Raw genomic sequence first — 21,869 nt, 5'->3', positions numbered from 1 at the left:
AGTATTGAATATTGAAAATGTCTCGAGTTTCTGGATTAATAGTTTGCTTCTAGTTTATAACCTTTCTGTGAACTGCCACAGTTTTATACATGTGCATATTATGTATGGTCTGTAATTCATCATATAAATATATAAGTGTGGGTTGCACTAACTTTTAAAAAGGTCACATCCATTTGTTTGGTGTTTTCTTCAGGTATGGTTTGGAGAAGACCTGCCTCTAAGTCCACGGAGTCCTCTGACTCCCAGACATGGGCCAGGTTTGGCTGATGTTTGTCAGTATGATGAGTGGATAGCTGTGAGGCATGAAGCCACCCTGTTGCCCATGCAAGAAGATCTGTCGATCTGGCTGTCTGGTTTATTAGGTAAGGCTTGAAAAGATACTCAAAATTGTAGTTTTTTATTTACTAAATATTTATTGAGAATCTTACTCTTTGTTAAGGAGTGATTGTTCCAGAGGCTCAGGATACTCTAGTGAATGGAATATTTGATATGCTTGTTCTTGCAAGCTTACATTCCTGTTGGGGAGATATTTCAATTCATCCCGAACCTTAGGGCTTGAATAGTAAGAAAGGTTGAGGCTTAATAGAAAAGGTATATAGTAATCTTTGAATAATCAACATTTTCACTGTTAATGTTAAAACCTTTTTTTTTTTTTGTAAATATTTAGGTCTGATTTGGGATCTCTATTACTGATGTGCTCCCCCCATCTCATATAAGCATGAGATTCTGAGGGGAATATATATTGTAATTAAAATGATTGCTACTTCTGAGGGATTGAGGGGCAAAGGCATGTGAAACCTAGGAGGAAGTGTCAGCTTGGAGAATATCTGGCTTCATATTTCTTTTTTTTTTTTTTTAAAGATTTTTATCTATTTATTTGATAGAGAGGGATCACAAGTAGGCAGAAGGCAGGCAGAGAGAGAGGAGGAAGCAGGCTCCCTGCTGAGCAGAGAGCCCGATGTGGGGCTCGATCCAGGACCCTGAGATCACGACCCGAGCTGAAGGCAGAGGCTTAAACCACTGAGCCACCCAGGCGCCCCATCTGGCTTCATATTTCTTTATCAGTTAGACTAGGAGTGCTCTGAACTATCTCCCAGAAAAACACTTTTTTAAAATTTAGATTTTTAGGGCACCTGGGTGGCTCAGTTGGTTGAGCAACTGCCTTCGGCTCAGGTCATGATCCCAGACTTCCGGGATCGAGTCCCACATCGGGCTCCCAGCTCCTTGGGGAGTCTGCTTCTCCCTCTGACCTTCTCCTCTCTCATGCTCTCTCTCACTCATTCTCCCTCAAATAAATAAATAAATTCTTTTAAAAAAATTTAGATTTTTATTTATATATATGCACAGAGTGAGAGATCAGAAGTAGGCAGAGAGGCAGGCAGAGAAAGAAGGGGAAGCAGGCTACCTCCTGAGCAGAGAGCCGAAAGCAGGGCTCGATCCCAGAACCCTGAGATCATGACCTGAGCCAAAGGCGGAGGCTTAACTCCTGAGCCACCCAGGCGCCCCACATGCTCTCTTTTAAATACAGAATTTCATCTGTGGCTTTCCCAAGATAATTAAAAACACTATACACTCTAATTATCTCATATCAGTTTGATGATTTGGATAGTTTTTTAAAAGCTCATCATGTAATAATAATCATCCTAAAGAAGGGATTTTAGAGGCAAAAAGTCTGGTATTCCCTAGGCGTTTGTTATACTATTATCTTTAATTTTAAAATCACAACAAAGGCCATGTTATTTTTGGAGAATCTTTTTCTTGTGCAAGCAGTAGTAATGTGCAGTAAATATTCTGGTTTTTAAGAAATGAAATAAAATGTCATTTTATTTTTTCTTCTCCATCACAGATATTTTTGTTTCTCTTATCTTTCACTTAATTTCACATTATCTGTTTTAACTATAACTTCTAAGAATGAATACTTGGAGTCTGATCTAATATTTGTCTTGTGTTTCAGCTACAATCTGATTACATTTAATTAAATTTTAACCATATTGTTTGAATTTACTGTTTCTAGTAGAATCTTGACTTTCAAATACGTTTTTAGGTATTGAAGTTAAGGCAGAAAGATTATTGGAAGAACTTGATAATGGAGTACTATTATGCCAACTGATTGATGTTCTTCAAAGCATGGTGAAAACTTTTGAGTCTGGAGAACCCAGGGTAAGAACATGTTTGACAGGAGGTGATTTTATCTATCTGTCTGTCATCTATCTATCTATCTATCTATCTATCTATCTATCTATTCATCTGAGAGAGCAAGCAGGAGGAAGGGCAGAGGGAGAGAGAGAGTATCTGAAGCAGACTCAACACTGAGCCAGGAGCCCAACGTGGGGCTCTATCTCATGACCACAAGCAAGATCATGACCTGAGCTCAAACCAAGAGACAGACACTTAATCAACAGTGCTACCCAAGTGCCCTGACAATCAGTGATTTTATACCTTGGTACATATTAATTTGTTTTTGTACATTTCTTATCATATCTGAAAAGTTGCAAACTTCTACCCAACTATGTATAAGACCTTAGATAATTTACCTAGTCTTGCAAAATGGGAGAGTTAATATTTATGTTGTCAGATTTATTTGCAAGGATTTAGTGAAATTAAATGAAGTAATGTATAAATGGTATTTAGGTTAGTGCCTAGTGTAAGTAAATATCCAGTAAGTAGTTATAGCTCCTTGAGAACAATCCTCATATTCTCACTTGTTTTGAGAGTTAAATGAGAAAAGGGCTTGTGATGATTCCTGGGACATAGTTATTATTTTTACTACTATTATTATTACCATTATCATCACCATCTTTATATTCCCCATATTTTGTCATAGTGGTAAATTCTATAATTTGATTGAATGAGTAATAATTTTTTTTAGGTAGTGTTTCTCCATTGACCCTGAAATCATGATTTGAACTAGATAAGGTTTCCTTTCTTTTTATTGAATGTGGGTCACCTATGAGATCTGGGGTCTGTGAGTGTGCCATCTGGATACTCACGTAGGGTTAGTAGAAATATAAATTGCTATCATCTTTCTGGGGGGTAGTGGGTGATATATATCACATTGAAAGTAAAGTACATCTTTTGATACATAACATTATTTTCCCAGGGATTTATTCTAAGAAAATAACTACAAATTCACAAACGTGATTGTGCAGAAAAATTAAAGAACAACATAAATGCTCATCAATAAAGAAGTTGTTAAAAATTAATTATGAGGGGCACCTGGGTGGCTCAGTGGGTTAAAGCCTCTGCCTTCAGCTCAGGTAATGATCCCAGGGTCCTGGGATGAAGCCCCACATCAGGCTCTCTGCTCTGTGGGGAGCCTGCTTCCTCTTCTCTCTCTGGCTGCCTCTGCCTACTTGTGATCTCTGTCTGTGAAATAAATAAATAAAATCTTTAAAAAAATTAATTATGATGCCTAAACTGAGTGGAATGCTTATCTATTCATTAGAAATTACTATTTTAATCTGTTATTTTCCACCCCAAAAGATGCCTGCAGCCTTTAAGTGTGTATGCACACATACACATATAGATCAGATTACAGACTAGCGTGTTTGTGTAGCATTCTGTATGTACAGATATGTGTGCCCTTGTGTGTAGAGATGCCCACTAACATGTAAGTGAGAAGATTTCAGTTAACAATTAGAAGAACTCACAAAGCCATTTTAATTCTGGAAAATATAACAGGAAGGGTATATAAAGAACTGGTATTAGTGGTTATCTCTAGGAAGAGAGAGGAACTGAGTGGTAGAGGTGGGAGACAGACTTGTGCTCCATTCTGCCTACTGCAAAAAAATCTTAGGCATAAATTGCTTTTTCAAGTAAAAATTTAAAACAGAACTAAAACCCCTGTCTCAGCAGGATTATCTAACTATTCTTGGTCCAGATAGTTAAAAACTTAGGATTCTATGTAACTGTTAATTTTCAAAGACTTGAATTAAGAATGGGCTACTACTTCCTTATTTGACAGTCTCCTCAAGAAACTCAGAACCATATTTATGAATCTGCAAATAAGGAAGTAAGCAAAAATGAGTGTTCCATTAACCTTTAACATGGCAGTAATTTTGTGTTGTATTGAACTGTGTATGGAGAGACATTTAGAGATGTGCTTTGGAATTATTAGACTGTCGTTTTTTGTTTTAATTAAGACTCTTGTGTCATTTTAAGAAGAACGAGGTTAGAGATGCTTCATTTTACTGCTAATTTTGACTTCTATGAGTCATTTTCTGGAGTATACTTGAAGTAATTTTTGAAGATACATTTCCTCCTAATGTGTACTTTTTAGTCAGATTCAATACACTGAACATTTATTTAGTAATATTAAAATGGATAGCTAATGAAAATATCCTTGATATGAGTTTTTGAAATTAGCCTTTCATCTTTTTCAGAATTTTCCAATGGGAAAAGTGCCCTGTAAGAAAGATGCTGCCTCAGGTTCATTCTTTGCTAGAGATAATACTGCGAACTTCCTTTACTGGTGCAGGCACATTGGGGTTGATGAGACTTACCTCTTTGAATCCGAAGGTCTAGGTAAGTAAGTGTTGGTGTCATCATTGTGTTTAATGTTCATTAGGGTATTTTTGTATGTCTCACGCCTATTTTTTTTTTTTTCCAAATAAAGACTTTTTTCCAAATAAGGCCGTGTCTCATTTTCCTAGAAAAACTTATATTTTAAATATGTGTAAAACAATCGGAGAATCCGATTCTAAACAATATAGATTAAGCTTTTCATTTATAGTTAAATATCATATATTTAGAATGCCCTAGAGATATTTTACTTCCTAAATGAGTTGGCCAAGGAAAGGTTCTGGACTAATGCTTTGCTAATTAATGTTTTCATCAAGAATGACTCTACCAAAGTCTAAATTACTAGTAATTTCTTTTTGACTGGATAATTATAGAAATAACAAAAGGTCAAATGATGTATACTCACAGTATTTAGATTTACCTTGTACACAGCAGTTGCCAAGTTGATCATCTAAACCGATTCATGTTTTTGACAATTCATTTTAAAAGTCATACTTTGCCAAAGAATTATTGACATATTATCTCATTTTCTTTAAGTCTATAGAATCGTCTTTGCAGTGACTAATTTGAAAGCTACCGAAGTTTTAGACTACTATATATATATTTCCTTAGAGCATTTATACACATATATGCATGGAATTTGTAACATTTTGAAAAGAACGGTAGCATACCAAGTGTGGGCGGAATCATGGGAGTAGTAGCATACCGTGGTAGAGAGAATTATGTTATCACTGATGTTGTTTAGAATTGCTGGTTCATGGTGATAATAAAAAACAAATTTTTAGGTGGTATTATTATAGTTTGATAATTCTCTGAGCTAAAAAAAAGGAATAACCAGTTCACTGCCTTAAGCAAAGATTCAGGTTATTAGGTAACCATGTGTTCATAGTTCCATACCAAACATAAATGGACAAAATAAACAAAAACAGAACAAAATAAAATGAAATTTTCTGACTATGCACACTGTTGTTGCCTGTGTGTGGGGTCGGCTGCTCCCACTGCTACCCATTTGATATGCCTCTGGATATTCCTATCCAGTATACAATAAAAAAAAAATGTAATGGATTGCTATTTTACTTCCCATTTTGCACCTGCTTTAATCCAGGTGTGCTGATTTTTATTGACAATGAGGTTGATTTAATGGCATATATAAGTTGTAGAGATCAAAGGAAAGAGGAAATGCTTTGAATTCTCTAGTTTCCAGCTTACTGTTTCTGAAAGGATATAAAATTGTATATTTCTAATTGTTAGTAGAAGCCATCTTCTGACTGTCCTGAAGGTCAGCATAGGACTAAATAAAGCACTGCTGATAACAGTAACTCCTTTCTAGGAATTGAACTGATGAGCTAATATTTTTACTTACTAAAGGTTTTCAGAGGTAAAGCTCTAAATTTTTACATTTTGCTAGGAAATCAAAGCAAATAAAAAACCCCAAGTATGCTGTGGTTAAAGTATGCTTAAAAGCTACTTTTTAAAAAACAAGTTTAATAAAAATTTCAAGACAGATTCCCTTTGGTATGAATTTAAGATTCAAATATAGGCCTTCTTATTGCATTGGAAGGGTATACTTTGTGCTTTGGGTATATAATAGATAATATTCATAAATCAAAGGAGAACTGCCATTTTCATTGGGGGAGTCCGTGTGCATGTTATGTTATTCATCATACATACCGTTATTCTGTTAATTTTCAGAAATTTCCTAGAGCATTTAACTCAAGAACAGGAACAGAAAGGTAGATGAGCCACATCTGTAGATGGCATCTATGGGTTTGCATATTGTGGACACTTTGAATAAATAGAATCATACTATATGTGGCTTTTTGTGTCTGGCTTTTTTCATTTAGCCTGTTTCATTTACGTCATTGCATTCAACGGTACTTGATTCCTTTATAGGGCTGAATGATTCAATGTATGGATATACTATATTTTTATTTTAAGATGTTATTTGCCTATTTAACAGACATCACAAGTAGGCAGAGAGGCAGGCAGAGAGAGAGGAAGGGAAGCCGGCTCCCTGCTGAGAAAAAAGCCCGATGCGGGGCTCGATCTCAGGACCCTGAGATCATGACCTGCGCCAAAGGCAGAGGCTTAACCCACTGAGCCACCCAGGCGCCCCATGGATATACTACATTTTTAAAAAACATTATCACCTGATGGACATTTTGATTGTATTTTCTTTTTGGTCAATATGAATAATGTTGCTGTCTACTACATTTGTTTACAGGTTTTTGAGTGAACATGTTTTTAATTCTCTTAGGGATATCCCTAGAAGTGGAATTGTTGAATCGTATGGTAATTCTATGTTTATCTTTTTGAGGAACTACCATTCTTTTCACAGTAGCTACACAATTTTCATATTCCCACTGGCAGTGCACAACTTCACATCTCTGCCAACACTTGGTTTTTGTTTTTTCTTTTTTTCCGATGACTGTCCTAGTGGATATGTGAAGTGGTGGTTCATTGTGATTTTGATTTGCATTATCTTAATGACAAATGATGTTGAGCATTTTCATGGCTTATTGGCCACTTGGTGTGTCTTCTTTGGAGAAATTTGTCTTCAAATCTTTTGCTCATTTTTAGGGGCTTATTTGTCTTTTTTTGGTTGACTTGTAAGTTTTATTTATTCTGAATACTAGGCCCTTATCAGATATATGATTTGCAAATATTTTCTTTTTTTTTTTAATTTTAAAGATTTTTATTTATTTATTTATTTGAGACAGAGCGAGAAGGTATGAGCAGGAGGGAAGGGTAGAGAGAGGAGCAGGCTCCCCGCTGAGCAGGGGATCATGACCTGAGCTGAAGGCAGATGCTTAACCTACTGAGCCACCCAGGTGCCTTTGCAAGTATTTTCATCCAGTGTTTGGGTTACCTTTTCACTTTCTTGATAGTGTCCTTTGATGCATGAAAATTTTTAATTTTGATGAAGTTCAATTTATTTTATTTTATTTTTTAAAGATTTTATTTGTTTATTTGATAGAGAGAGAGAGATCCCAAGTAGGCAGAGAGGTAGGCAGAGAGAGAGGGAGACACAGCCTCTCCGCTGAGCAGAGAGCCCAATGCGGGAGGCTCCATCCCAGGACCCTGAGGTCATGACCTGAACTGAAGGCAGATGCTTCAACCCATTGAGCCACCCAGGTGCCCCTGAAGTTCAGTTTATCTTTTCTTTGACTGCTGTGCTTTTGGTGTCATATGTAAAATACTATGGCCTAATCCGAGGTCACACAGATTTTCACCTCTTTTTCCTCCTAAGAGTTTTAGAGTGTTAGCTTTTAAGTTTAGGTCTTTAATCCATTGGGGTTATTTTTTGTATATGTTGTGAATTAAGGATCTAAATTCATTCTTTTGCATACAGATATTCAGTTCTAGCACCATCTGTTGAAAAGACTGCTGTTTCCTTACTGAGTTGTCTTGCCACTCTTTTGAAAATCACCTGAACACAAATGTCTAGGTTTATTTCTGGACTCTCGGTCCAGTCACTTGTCTATATGTCTGTCCTTATGCCAATAACACACTGTCTTGGTTACTGTAGCTTTGTTGTATGTTTTGATATGGGGAAGTGTGAGTCTTCCAACTTTGTTCTTGTTTTGGCTATTCTGTCTTTTATAATTCTGTATGAATTTTATTACCTTAACCATTTCTGTAAAAAAGACTGTTGGAATTTTGATAGGGATTGCACTGAATCTGTAGGTCAGTTTGAAGAGTTTTGTCATCTTAACAATATTATGTCTCCCAATCCATGAACACAGGATGTCTTTCCATTTATTTGTATCTTACTTAATTTCTTTCAATGATATTTTGTAATTTTCCATAAACAAGTCATAAAATTCTTTGGTGAAGTTTGTTCTTGAGTACTTTATTCTTCTTGAAACATTGTAAATTGAATTGTTTTTTAAATTACATTTTCAGATTATTTATTGCTGGTGTATAAGGTGAAATGATTTTTGTATATTGATCTCATATCCTTCAACTTTGTTGAAATTAAGATTGCTTTAATACTTTTCTTTTGTAGATTCCATAGGGGATTTTTATACAAAGGACAGTGTTACCTGAATGGAGTTAGTTTTCCTTCCTCCTTTCCAATCTGGATGCCTTTTTATTTGTTTTTCTTGCCTAAATGCCCTGCCTAGAACCTCCCGTACAATTTTTGAATAGAAGAGGTGAGAGTGGACATCCTTGTCTTCTCCCTAGTCTTAGGAGGAAGAGTCTCAGTCTTTCACCTTTAAGAATGATGTTAACTATGGGTTTTTCACAGATATCCATTTTCAGATTTCCTTCCATTCCTATAAAGTTTCCTTCTATTCTAATTCGTTGAGGCTGCTTTTTTTTTTTTTTAATTGTGAAAGGAGGATTTGATTTTTGTCAAATGCTTTTTCAGTGTCTACTGAGATAATTGCACATTTCTTTTCCTTTATTCTGATAATATAGTGGATTATATTGATTGATTTTCATATGTTGAACCGACCTTGCATTCCTGGGATAAATCTCACTTGCTACTGGATTCAGTTTGCCAGTAATAAATTGAAGATTTTTACATCTATATTCATAAAAGATATTAGTCTTTAGTTTTCTTGTGATGTATTTGTTTGGCTTTGGTATCAGGATAATACTGACCTCAGAGAATGAGTTAGGAAGTACTCCTTTTCTGATTTTGAAAAAGTTTGAGAAAGCCATTAACACATAGTCTTAAGCTAAAGATAGTTCAGAATAAAATTGAGGTGGTATATCTCTTCAAATAATATCCTGTTGAGAGATCTGAAATATAAATAATTTAATGTTATTAAGCCCTTAGTCTTTTAGACTTAAAATGCTACCAGTTAGGGTACATGCTAAAATTTCATCCTCTTCTTATTAGCCAGTTTTTAAAAAAATTTATGGATGATGATGATAATATGTAGAGAAAATGTCTTTTCTAAGTCTCCAAACAAGTAAACCTACTGTCTTCGTTATTCTTTTTTTTTTACTTCTCCTATGCCAGAAATTTATTTCTCTATTTAATTTGCCCTTTAAAATATGTGGTCTTATTTTTTTACAGTTTTGCACAAAGATCCAAGACAGGTGTATCTTTGTCTTCTTGAAATTGGTCGAATTGTGTCGAGGTATGTATTCCACATTATTTCAGAATTTCAGTGTCACTAATTTTATAAAAGCTACTTTATTTTAGATAGAGCACTATTTTTTATAAATAAAAGAAAATAATTTTGATTGAAATAAAACAACTTAATTTCCTTTTCTTTCTTCCTTTCTAACTTTGTTTTGTTTGCATGAGCTGTGTCGTGTGTCAACATCTGCTCACCCATATAACTTGTTGTCATTTAGTATTAAACTATAAAAGTCATTGCTTAAATTTTTTAAACTAAGAGTAAGGTAAGAGCATGTAAAACTCTCGTAGCAGTTGAAGGCAAGGCAAATCTTCTGGACACAAAGAGGATCTGATAAGAAGGCTTAGACTTAGTGTCCTCCATACCTGACTCAGCCCCATCTTTACTTTCAAGCTAGCTTTAAAGGTGGCTGACTTTCAGGATCCCTAGTTGAATACTGGAGCATCCAGTAATCCCAATATATGCTATAATGTGAAGATTATATGTTGAATTTTTGATGGTCTGTGGGATATTAAAAAGCATTTCCAAATGTCCCAGTGAAACAATTGGTAGAAGAGAATCAAATAGACTTCACTTTAAAAATAAGACATAACCTATTGTGATATGCAGGGAAGTGAATGAGTCAAACTTTCCTTGAATGATGAGATCTCCTAACTGGTTTTCAGATATGGGGTTGAGCCACCAGTATTAGTAAAACTTGAGAAAGAAATCGAACTAGAAGAGACCTTACTTAATACTTCTGGGCCCGAAGATTCCATTAGCATTCCGAAATCGTGCTGTCAGCATGAGGAGCTACATGAGGCTGTAAGTAATCGCTGTATTTTCTCAGTTGTGATGTGTCAGAGTCTCAGTTTGCTGCAGGTGATGCTGTGTTTAAAAGAGAATGTTTCTTATTCAGAACATACACCAGTATTAACTACCACTCCCTGGTGAGTTTAGGGCACTATATATTAAAGGTGATGTGTTGTTCGTGTATGATGAGGAATGGATGTGTATGTAGTTGAGGAATGGGGAGGTAAATAGGCTGGAATCCATCATGAAGGGAACTGGAGGCCACAAGAATTCATTGATTGTTTTTTAAATCATGGTAGTGGTATAATCTGATTTGCACATTGTAAGGATTACTCTCATGGTCATGTAGAGGTCATATTGGTTTTGTTGTAATAATCCAGGCATACAGTGATGAGAGCCTGAACTTGAGCAGCAGTAGTGAAGGTGAAGTCAAAGGGACAATAACAGGACATATTTAAGAGGTAGAATTGGAGAATCCTAATTCTGATAGGGAGGGAGAAAATCTAGGATGATTTTTGAGGTTTCTAAGTAAATAGTACACTGATACATAGAGAATATAGGAGGAGGAAAAGTTCTGAGAGCGAACTGATGGGGTTTTGGGAATATTCCCCTGACAATGTATGCAGACTTTTAGATGATGGGTCTCAGCTGGGAAGTCTTTGAGCTTTACCTGGTCATTGTTATGCAGAGGTCACTAGAGCTGCAGTTGTCCTTGGCTGAATCTTCTGTAGTGACTCTAGTCTAGTAAGTGATGGAGGTTCACCTCAGTTCAAATGTTTGAACTGAGTAGCAAACATTTTTTTTTTTTTTTTGCTTCCACTGTTGCTTAGAATTATGGTCTTTTTCAGACTGTTGTATTTTATGAAAGTGCTTAATGTACAAAATTATTTAAGAAATAATGAGCAAGTCAGTACTGATAAACATTTGGAAAGTGTTGCTTTGATTATTTTGTTTAACGTAATGAAAGTCTATAATAAAAGATTTGGATATCCTTGCAAGACAGTTTAAGAAAATATCAGCCAGAATATTCTTTACCAGGCCAAAATATACTTACTTATATTATATTAATGATTTATATGATGACTATCAATGTCCATATGTGACAGTGATAATGCAATAGGTTAAAAAATAAAACTTACTTTAAATCTTATATAAACTAAAATAATGATAATTAAATAAAAAAGAAAACATTGGCAAAATATTTTTTTACTGAATTGGAAAGACTACATACAGTTTGATAAGAAAAGCATTTCCAGAAGGTAAATGGGAAGGACTGTTGTTCACACAAGAGGAAAATATAGTGTTGAGTCTTGCTGAGAATGAAGGAATTAAGATACACAACTTGCCTCATTAGTAAAATTTCTTAAAATTATAAAACCTGGTGCTGGTAAATTTTGTAAAACTATACTTAGGGATTGCTACTGGTGGTGGAAAATGATGTAAACTTTGAAAAACAGCTGACAAAGTTCAACAAACTTTGAAAAACACAAAAATGTTCCTCTCTAATTTTTTTTACAATTGAAGGGGATTAAAAAGTAGAATAAATGAAAGTTTTTTTTGTGCTATATATAATGGTGAAAATTAAAAGCAGTATGAATACTCTCAGAGCAATGGCTAGGTGAATTAGGATTCATTATCTTAACAGAATAATCATTATATGTGATCATTATGAAGACTATGTAGCAACAAGAAAAATATTTTGTGAAAAGTATGTATATATAGACAAACTGTAAGAAAAAGAAGGAAAATAATCGATAGTAGATTAGTGCCTTTATAGATTATTTTAATTTATGTTTCCTTTAGTGTTTTTTTTTTTTTTAAGATTTTATTTATTTATTTGACAGACAGAGATCACAAGTAGGCAGAGAGGCAGGCAGAGAGAGAGGAGGAAGCAGGCTCCCTGCCGAGCAGAGAGCCCAACATGGGGCTAGATCCCAGGACCCTGCGATCATGACCCGAGCCAAAGGCAGAGGCTCTAACCCACTGAGCGACCCAGGCACCCCCCTTTAGTGTTTTAATATTAATTATACAGTAGATAAAACCAGAAGAGAACATTTTTTTATCCATAGCTCTTACTTCTTTTAGGCCTACTCCTTTCTTTAGATTGTGGGTTAATGCTAATTTTTACTGCTGAATGTAAGTGGTATTTGGATATTTTAAACAAATAAAGCAAGTGACTTTTCATGTCTACATTCTTGTTGTGAACACTAAAAAAGAACACATTTCTCTAATATGCATATGGTATTTGAATACATTCAGTGTCCACCTCTACATCCATGATCTACAGATTTTGCAATTGCGTTTAATGTAAGGAGTAATTATCATCTGATTCATTATTTAGAGTGCTGTATTCAGCTATATTTCTGATGCTTATGAAACTTTTATTGATAGAAAGTAGTGACTGAAAAAATACCTCCTTTCAGATTACTTTGGTTAACATGTGTAAATAGTTCTAATAATTGTGAATTCTGTACCCATGTTCAGTTTTCGTTTAGGCATTTTATTTATGCCTGTGCTGTGTGAGAGCATGAATGTCTGTGTACACATGCATATATACTAGGCTATGAACAAGAGAAACATAATTGAATGGCTTATGATAGTTCTATTTATGATCATATTATTTGTTAAATGAATGATGTGGGGAGATAAATTCTGGGACCTTCTGATCATGTCCTGGTGAATCCACCTGTGGCTGTTCATTTTGGGTAGATAATGAAGACAGTCATGGATTTCTATCAGTGCTTAGCTAACTTAGGCGTATCTGAAGAGGCTTTGGTTTAATATTATATGCAAATTCAATTAATGAGTTTGTGTAGATATAGTCTGTGTGACAATTGAGAAAAATATTCATGGTCTTGCTTTTTCCAAAAATGTAATTTTTAGGAAAACAAAATATTTTCCATGGTGACTGATAGCAACTTTTTTTTCAAACATCTCAACAGATGTTTTTATTTTTATTGTTTTCAAAGATTTTTATTTATTTATTTATTTGACAGAGATCACAAGTAGGCAGAGAGGCAGGCAGAGAGAGGAGGAAACAGGCTCCCTGCTGAGCAGAGAGCCCAATGCGAGGCTCGATCCCAGGACCCTGGGATCATGACCTGAGCTGAAGGCAGAGGCTTAACCCACTGAGCCATCCAGGCACCCCAGATGTTTTTATTTTTTTAATCAGTTTATAAAAATTTCCATATTTTAAGTATAGAACTCCTAAACTTCTTTTTATATTCATTTTTATAATTTTTTAGATGTTTACTGCAGTTAAAAATTCTGTAAGCTCCTTGAGGGATAGAAGTAGGGACTTGTCTCCAGTTCTCATCTACTTAGCAGACTATTGAAACAAAGTGGGCACTTTTAGAAAAATGCCTCTTGAATTGAATTGTTTAGAATTTCATCCAGTCTTGGGTGAATAGATATAAATTGGCCTCTGGTTATTTTAACAGTAACTTTGGAACAATCTAGATATCCCCCTCCAAATGTTTAGCATAGTGTTAAGGGACAAGTGAGAATTCCTACTTAAAGTTTATCTGACTGGCCTGTCTTTGACTTGGCACAGATATATTAATCCAGGGCATAAAACAATTCAAGTTCAATAATAAATCTTGTGTTTCCTATGATTTAATGAATGTGCTTTGAATTGACCTTCCTGTTGTTCAGATTCACAGACGTCCAGTGCTCAGTGAATCCACTAGGACCCTGATTAGACTTGGGCAGAGAGAGGGAGAGAGAGGGGGAAAGGTGGGGTAGGGAGGGAGAAAGGGAGCTTCAGACTTCATCCCTGGGGTTCCTGGCTGGCTCAGTCAGTAGAGCATGCGACTCTTGATCTCAGGGTCCTGAGTTTGAGCCCTACTTTGGGTGTGGAGCCTACTTTGAAAGCTGAGAGGAAAAAGGCTGTCACTGTCAGCTTTTATTAGATCAGTTAATGTCTAACCTCACTATCTGTCGAGGAACCTGGCTGGCTCAGTCTGTGGAGTATGTGACCCTTGATCTTTAGGATCATGAGTTCAAGCCCCATGTTGGGTATAGAGATATTTTCTAAAAACTAATCTCAGTATTTGTCAACAAGTAAAGGACAGGTAATAATAAATGGTTCAACTGTCTTTAAATTTTTATCTTTTGATTTCCCATCTATCAAATAAACCTTGCGTTTTAATGTTAAATATTTTTTGTCATAAGCACTAAATTTTGTTTGTTTTTAATCTTAGGTTAAACATATTGCTGAAGACCCCCCCTGTAGTTGTTCCCATCGATTCTCTATTGAGTACTTATCTGAAGGACGGTACCGACTTGGGGATAAAATACTCTTTATAAGAGTGAGTCCACCATTTATATCCTATTTCCATAGAGGTCTTATTTTGAAATTGGATTTATTGTTTAACCAAATTCCTTTTGCTTGCCTTTTACTTTTTAAAAAAATGCAATAGGGAGTGTTATTAATGGAAGAATTTTACTGTACAGGAAAAATATGGAATACTTGCTTTCACGAGTACATATGAGTTTTGGTAGACACCTTTAACACAATAAACTACTAAGGATAGCTAAGACTATTCAGACATTTAAAATAATTGTGGGGAAAAAAATTTTTATATACCCAAGCTATTTTATTCCATGTTTCAAATTTTCTAAAAAGGCATGATTTCCTATAATAAGAAGAAAAAACTAAAACAGTACATGTAATAAGATTAATATCAGTAATAAGAAAAGGAAGTCGAAATGTTGCAGTTTATAATAATGTATAGATTGGGTCTTAAGTATAAAACCTTTTCTCTTTGACACAGCATCAGTGTATTTACCAATATCCTGATGTGCATATTCATTTCCTTCCTTTGTCCCACCTGTGATCTGCAGTTGATTAACTGTCCCCTTTATTGGTAAAGAGATTGAAGTTTCACCTGTTTGGCATTCTGTCCACTTTTATTTCCAATCTAGGAATATAATATAAAAATATTTTAAAATATTTCACCATCCATATTTTAAAATTTCATATGTTATCATTACCTCCTCACACCCTGCCCAACTCGCTTAGAAACATTTCCAAGACTTTTTGTTTTTTAATTAGCTTTCTTTTTTTAAGGCAGTCTGATATAATGATGGGAGCATGGGATTTGGAGTTAATGTTTGCAGGGCAATCTCCTACAATGGTGAAGAATTGCTTGCCGAGTAGATAGGGGCCTGAAAATCAGCTGGGACTATGCTGGCCTACCCAGGATGCATCTTGGCTGCACAAAAGCGCCATTTGAGTTGTGCAGCCTGGTATGTTTGAGGCCAGGCTCAAGCTGTGTGATTTGAGACAATTTCTTCAACTTTGCAGAGCTATAATTTTCTTGTCTGCAAAGAAGGACTAAATTGTAAATTATATTAAGTTTTTTGAAAGGTTAAATTGCTAAATTATATATATGAAAGGAATTTACTAATTTGCAAAGTACAAGTTTTAGTTGTTTTTATCTTTCTTCCGTAATTTTTTTCTTTATTATGAGGCGTATTTTCTGTAAGTCCTCATTTCTCCTTCTCTTCCTCTCCTTCTGCCTTTCCTTTCTCTTTTCTTCCTCTTTATTGAACAATATTGCCCTTGCAATTTTGTATATTTGCAATTTGGATTTTTAGGATGTAAGTTGTGTGCAAAAATTTTTCTTACAAATTAGAGGACCTATATTTAATTGCACAATTCAGTATGAATTAAATAGATAATTTTAGTAATGTAAGAAATAGACTATCAATTTATATTGAAGCTGCTGGCAAATACTCTGAATTTCATAGATCATAAACATCACAGATTGTGACTGCTAATGGATTGGAACTATGAACCTTATGGGCTTTTTGTTTATTTATTTCTTTTTTTACTTTCTTTTGGGGGAAAAGATGCTTCATGGAAAACATGTCATGGTCCGTGTTGGTGGAGGCTGGGATACTCTTCAAGGATTTTTGCTTAAATATGATCCCTGTCGAATATTACAATTTGCTACACTAGAACAAAAAATTCTAGCCTTTCAAAAAGGAGTTTCCAATGAAAATGTACCTGATTCGTCTGCCAGAACACCTCAGCCTCCTGAAATGAATCCTTTGTCAGCTGTTAACATGTTTCAGAAACAAAAATCAAAACCTGGCACGCCAGTTGGTATTCCAAGAAGCAAAGAAAAGCAGGTACGTCCACTGGATGGGTTGCTGCCAGCATCTTCCCTGAAAGGAGGGAATCTGGGCTCTGTGTCAGTCCGTTCCAAATTGCCAGATTCTCCAGCATCATCTTCTCATCTTAAGCTCAAATCTTCAAAAGGCATCACAAAGAAACCACAGGCCCCTTCAGTCAAAGCAGTAGGTAAAAGCACTTCTTCACCAACTTCATCCAGAACCACACCTTGTGAATCTCAGTCATTGAGAAAACTTATCTCATCACACGATACTCCTCAGGCCAATCTTGTTATGGCCCAGAAGCCCAGAGATGTGCCTGAGTCTGCACTTGTGCCAAATAAGTCTTCTGGAAAAACTGAACTGAAGCATTTGAAACACACTCTGAAATCTTCCAGGGATAATGCAGAGTCTCCTTCAGCAGCACATTCAGATTCATCGTCAAAGCGTCCAAAGCCACCTATGGCAAATATACATGTAAGGCCTAAACCTTCCCCCTCTCTCCATTCCCCTGCAAAAATAACAAAATCCAGTTCCAAAACTATACCCACAAGTCTAGGAATGCGGTCTCAGCCCTCTGATAGAGCCCCACAAGCTGGGGCAATGCCAGCACACAAGCTTAAGTCAGCCTTAAATTTAAACCAACCACTGTCCGTATCCTCAGTTTTACCTACAAAAACTGCACAGGAATCAAAAGATAAGAATATGGTTTCAGTTGCCAAAAAGCAGCCTCAGAATAAAAGTCCATCCCAGAAGATAGGACCCAGCTCCTTGAAGTCCCCTGGCCGTACCCCACTGTCTCTCATGAGTCTTCCCCAGTCCTCTGTCAAGACACAACCTGTATCAAAGTCAGCACAGATGGCCACTAAGAGCCAGTATTCAGCAAAAGGGCCTCCAAAAAGTGGCAAAGCCCCAGCTGCAACCCGGAAACCACCCTCATCTGGTAAGGAAGCAGTTAGTGGAGATAAAAAACCTACCGCAAAGAAAAAGGAAGACGATGACCATTATTTTGTTATGACTGGAAGTAAGAAACCTAGAAAATAAATACAAATGCATCCTTTAAGAAAACAGGAAAAGAAGAGAGTAAAATATGTTAGCATCACATCTTAAAAGTTTCCTCCTGTGGGTGTTTGTCCAAATAGGTTCAGATATTAGGCACAGGAAGGTGAGGGTTGGAGGTTGGGGATGGGTAGAGTGTGCATCAGAATTCACATTTCTGAATTCGCCAGAGGTACCCTTTTGAGGCAGACAGTTGTAAAATCATCAAAATGTTCTTATTAATAATAGATATTGATATGATTTTTAATACATAGCATCTTTGTTAATGTCTGCCCTTTAAGGGAAATGTAGAGCTAAATAACACTACTGGAGTTATAACTATAGTTATTGAATTTTTGAATATGTATTAAATATGGAGGTTTTATACTGGCTAATAGCAACAGTGGTGCTCTTCATATTAGTTATCGCATTTTGATAAAATAGCAACGGTTTGGCACTTGTCTTACAAAAGGCACCTAATTTAATTTTTTGATCAGGATTACCTGATTGAACAATACTAAGTACCAATGGCTGCTGCTGATTAGCTTGACATTACTCTAGGGTTGGTAGAATTCTATTACTTAACATTTTAAGCTTTCCAAATCAGAAGGAATGGTTTTTAACTGGCTTATATTAAAGTTGTTAATATTTTGTTATATTTTTGGTAAAAAAATTTGTAATATTTTTGGTAAAAAAACCCCATAAGATATTGACATTTAAACTGAAATTTGGTAAAAAAACAAAAAGAAACCCAAGACTTTTTATATGTTATTTATAAGAATCTACACCTTATATTTTAGATGGATGCTGTGCAATGTGAAAGGGGAAACTGAGTTAGTAACTTTTAGCATATTAAAAATATTTTTACTATAGTTTCCTCTGAGTACAGATATGAATTTTTACATTAAAATAATGTTTTAATATCAGAATTATGTGTTAACAATCCTAAAATTAAGGTGTTACTAAAGCATCTTATGGTGGTGCTATATAAAAATTCTATCATGTGATTATTATTTTTCTTTAGAGAGCACACTGCCAGTTTTAATTAAACCCTTCCAATTATATTAATTTTCTTTCATAAAATCATGCTGCTTTCAGTTTTTCAATGGCAAGTGGACAGTATAAATGCAGTGTTTTCTGCTCTGTAGGTAGACTCTCAAGGAACATATCCACATCATGTAACGACTGCATAGGTTCCACTGCTCTAAGATATTTGTAAATAATTTGTTTTTTAAGGGATTATGGCTATTTAAAAAAATCATAAATGTACTTTCAGAAGTTTTGGGGTGTGTTTAAAACTTTATAGTATTATCAGTTATCATAGGTTATTATATTCAATATTGAGGTTTGTGTTTCCCTATTAAGCTAAAATGTGTTTTCTAAAGAAAAACAATGGTTTACACAAATGTGCAATTATAAGATAATCATCTTAAGCTCACTAACATTCTGTAGATTATAAAGCAAGAAAACTTTGTATAAACCGAAGTGATCTTTTGTCTGAGGAATACAGTTAAAATCAGAGATATATGCAAGCTAGTTTTTGGAATAATTGATACTTCTCTTCTTAAAAGAGACAGTCACCAAATACTTGGTTGAGTTCTGTTGCTCTGGGCATTGAGAGAATATTTACATTTTTGGAAAGTGAAATCAGTGTTCAAGAAGTGCTAGGAGCTTTACGTTTTTAGTAATCAGAAATGTTTAATGCATCTTTCAAAGAGAAAGAATTTAATGTTCAAGAAGTTTATTCCCTCATAAGATCAAATAATATTTTGGTATTGGTAACTTCTAGAACTTAAAAAATAATGCTATGCCAACCAACCTATGAAATAAAGTAGATTTTACAGTATTAAACAGTAACTTTTGTATTGAGAATAATCAGGAATAAAAGTATCCCATAGGCATCTGGCATAAATTCCAAGAATTTTTTTTAGAAAATTGGAAGTTAATTTATAAATGACCCTATTTTTCATCAGTAGGGAATTTCTCCAATTATATTGATGTTGCATGATCCCTTTCAAGATACCTTTGAAGCTTATCCTTCCAAGATAAAGATTTTTAAAAATAAACAACAGCTGAAAAATTCTTTCTTCAAATATATTTTGAAGTATCTTAAAGACCTTCAAATATATTGTTTTTGATCATTTTCACAATTATTAAAATACAGTGTTGAAGTTGGAAAGAAGTTTTCACTTCTTCTAACTAAGAGGACAAGATTTTAAAAGATTTTTCTTGTTTCATATTTAACAAAATGAATTAAGCTTAAATTACTAAAGCAGCTGGTGGAAGAAATAACATGTATTTTCAAAAAAGAATGGAACGAGTTTTTATTTTTCATTGCCAAAATTTGTGAACATGACTGGTATATCAATTTGATCTTTGGAGGAAAATGAAATGCTGGTTATTTTTAGATTGTTTGGGTTTACATTGGGCATTTATGTCTTACGTCTTCAAAATATCTTGATGCATTATGTGACCTCTAACTTTCCATGTCACAGAGTTTACAATTCTTAGTGGACAAGGGAAATTTTTTGAGAAATAGTTACTGTTCCTTCTGCGATCTTTTAATCCTTACCTGATTTTAAAATCTCTTACTTCCTTTAAGGCCTTCAATAACAGGTTGTTTTGATACATTTGTACATCCAGGTTCACATACTGACTCTATTGATATCCAAATGTGTATATATTCTTTTCTTGTGCAGCAGTGTTTGTATCAGATTTTAACTTCTATTTTCTCAAGTATTAAAACTTAAACATATGCACTAAGTTTTCAGTGTACTTTTTTGTGTGTTGGAAATGCATTCTGATCACTCAGTTCATGTGAGAAATTGCATATATCAAGCACTCATAATTTGAGAATAGTTTTGATTTTGCCACCTAAACTGCCCTTTTCATACTTGTGGAATTTACTTCACTGCTTCAAGGGAATAGTAAGATTCTGCCATTAAATAGCAGAATTTGTTCCCTAAGTTGTTATATCTGTTAGAAGTTTGTCTCAATAAGGCTCATACTTAAGAATTACCAAGATAATAGAAATAATTATTAGAGTACAGTTATTAGAGTACAGTTCAATAGATTACACCAGTCTTGTGTTCATGGAAGGCTCCTGACAGTAGGAATTTCCAGTGCCTTTGTCTTGATTGCACACTCAGACATAAGTGAAAAGAGTCTTGAAATACTCATGTTTTTGTATATTCACGATCAGAGCAATTATAAAAAGCAGTTCAGTATGTGTTCATTAAGTATTTCCTGTGATATTTCAAAAAAGAAAACAGGAAAACACCACTTGGGCAAAATTCTTATTATATTTTTCAGCTATTTGTGTAAAATTTTAAACTTAAATTCATGAGTTTATGAAATTTGGGGGAATATTATGAAAACATTAAAAACAATTGCCAGTAAATATGAAAATATAAAGAAATATTTTATTAAATTTAAGCTGCTTTCCTATAAATATACTGATTTTTTTTCTTATAGAAAAACACAAGACTTGACTTTGATTGCAAAGATTTAGCAGTAAGTTTGTTAACTATAGCACATAGTAATATTGGTATAACCATAAAATAGAATACAAAATAGCCACTAAAAATGATGTGGACATTAACTTGTCTTTTTTTTTTTTTTTAAGATTTTATTTATTTATTTGTCAGAAAGAGAGAGAGAGAGCACAAATAGAGGGAGCAGCAGGCAGAGGAAGAAGCAGGCTCCTTGCTGGGCAAGGAAGGAGCCAGATGCAGGATTTCATCCCAGGACCCTGGGATCATGACCTGAGCCAAAGGCAGATGCTTAACTGACTGAGCCATCCAGGTGTCCCTACAATGATTTATCTTAAAAGAAGTATGTATGGTGGTGAAGTGGTTTGTTTTTGCAGGACTGCTGTGATAAAGCATTAATTCAGAATATTTTCTTTATTTTGGGTGTTCAGTCAGGGTTAGCACAAATCTTATTTCATGGGATGTGATATCTAGGTTAATATAATTAATCTCTTGTGGAGAGTCCCTTAGAGTTTCATATAATACATTTTATTTAATGTAACCAACTTTCTTAAGTTGCTTTCGGTAAATTATACTGGAATGAATGAATATAATACACTAATGTTGGGTATGACTGTGGAGGACCTCTAGTGGTCAAATGTGATAGTATTGAGTAGTTGTATCTACTCAGATCATCATTTAGTAAAACCTACTGAATGGTGGAGATAGAACGAAGAAAAAAGTGGTTCTCACATTGAGGAGCCTTGGGTTTACAAAGCACTTTGCAACTCACAGAATGCTTGATTATATTAATAGCCAATCTTCCAAG

At 34.7% G+C, this 21,869-nt stretch overlaps 1 protein-coding gene across 2 annotated transcripts in view; it reads left to right on the top strand.

Moving 5' to 3' along the window:
* The window catches only part of GAS2L3 (growth arrest specific 2 like 3), a 39,799-nt gene extending 19,470 nt beyond the window's left edge, over positions 1-20,329 (top strand). For both annotated transcript variants that reach the window (XM_044227860.1, XM_044227861.1), the window contains exons 3-9: positions 194-362; positions 2,045-2,160; positions 4,383-4,524; positions 9,554-9,617; positions 10,286-10,424; positions 14,615-14,722; positions 16,269-20,329. In XM_044227860.1, coding sequence (XP_044083795.1) covers positions 194-362; positions 2,045-2,160; positions 4,383-4,524; positions 9,554-9,617; positions 10,286-10,424; positions 14,615-14,722; positions 16,269-17,576 — 2,046 coding nt within the window. In that variant the 3' untranslated portion in view covers positions 17,577-20,329. The remainder of the gene's footprint in view (positions 1-193; positions 363-2,044; positions 2,161-4,382; positions 4,525-9,553; positions 9,618-10,285; positions 10,425-14,614; positions 14,723-16,268) is intronic.
* The last annotated feature ends 1,540 nt before the right edge of the window (positions 20,330-21,869 follow it).

This window comes from Neovison vison, chromosome 12 (assembly GCF_020171115.1).
Source record: "Neovison vison isolate M4711 chromosome 12, ASM_NN_V1, whole genome shotgun sequence".
Classification (NCBI taxonomy): domain Eukaryota; kingdom Metazoa; phylum Chordata; class Mammalia; order Carnivora; family Mustelidae; genus Neogale; species Neogale vison.
The sequence above is the reverse complement of the archived record's forward strand: the minus strand, read 5'-3'. Positions and strand labels throughout refer to the sequence as shown.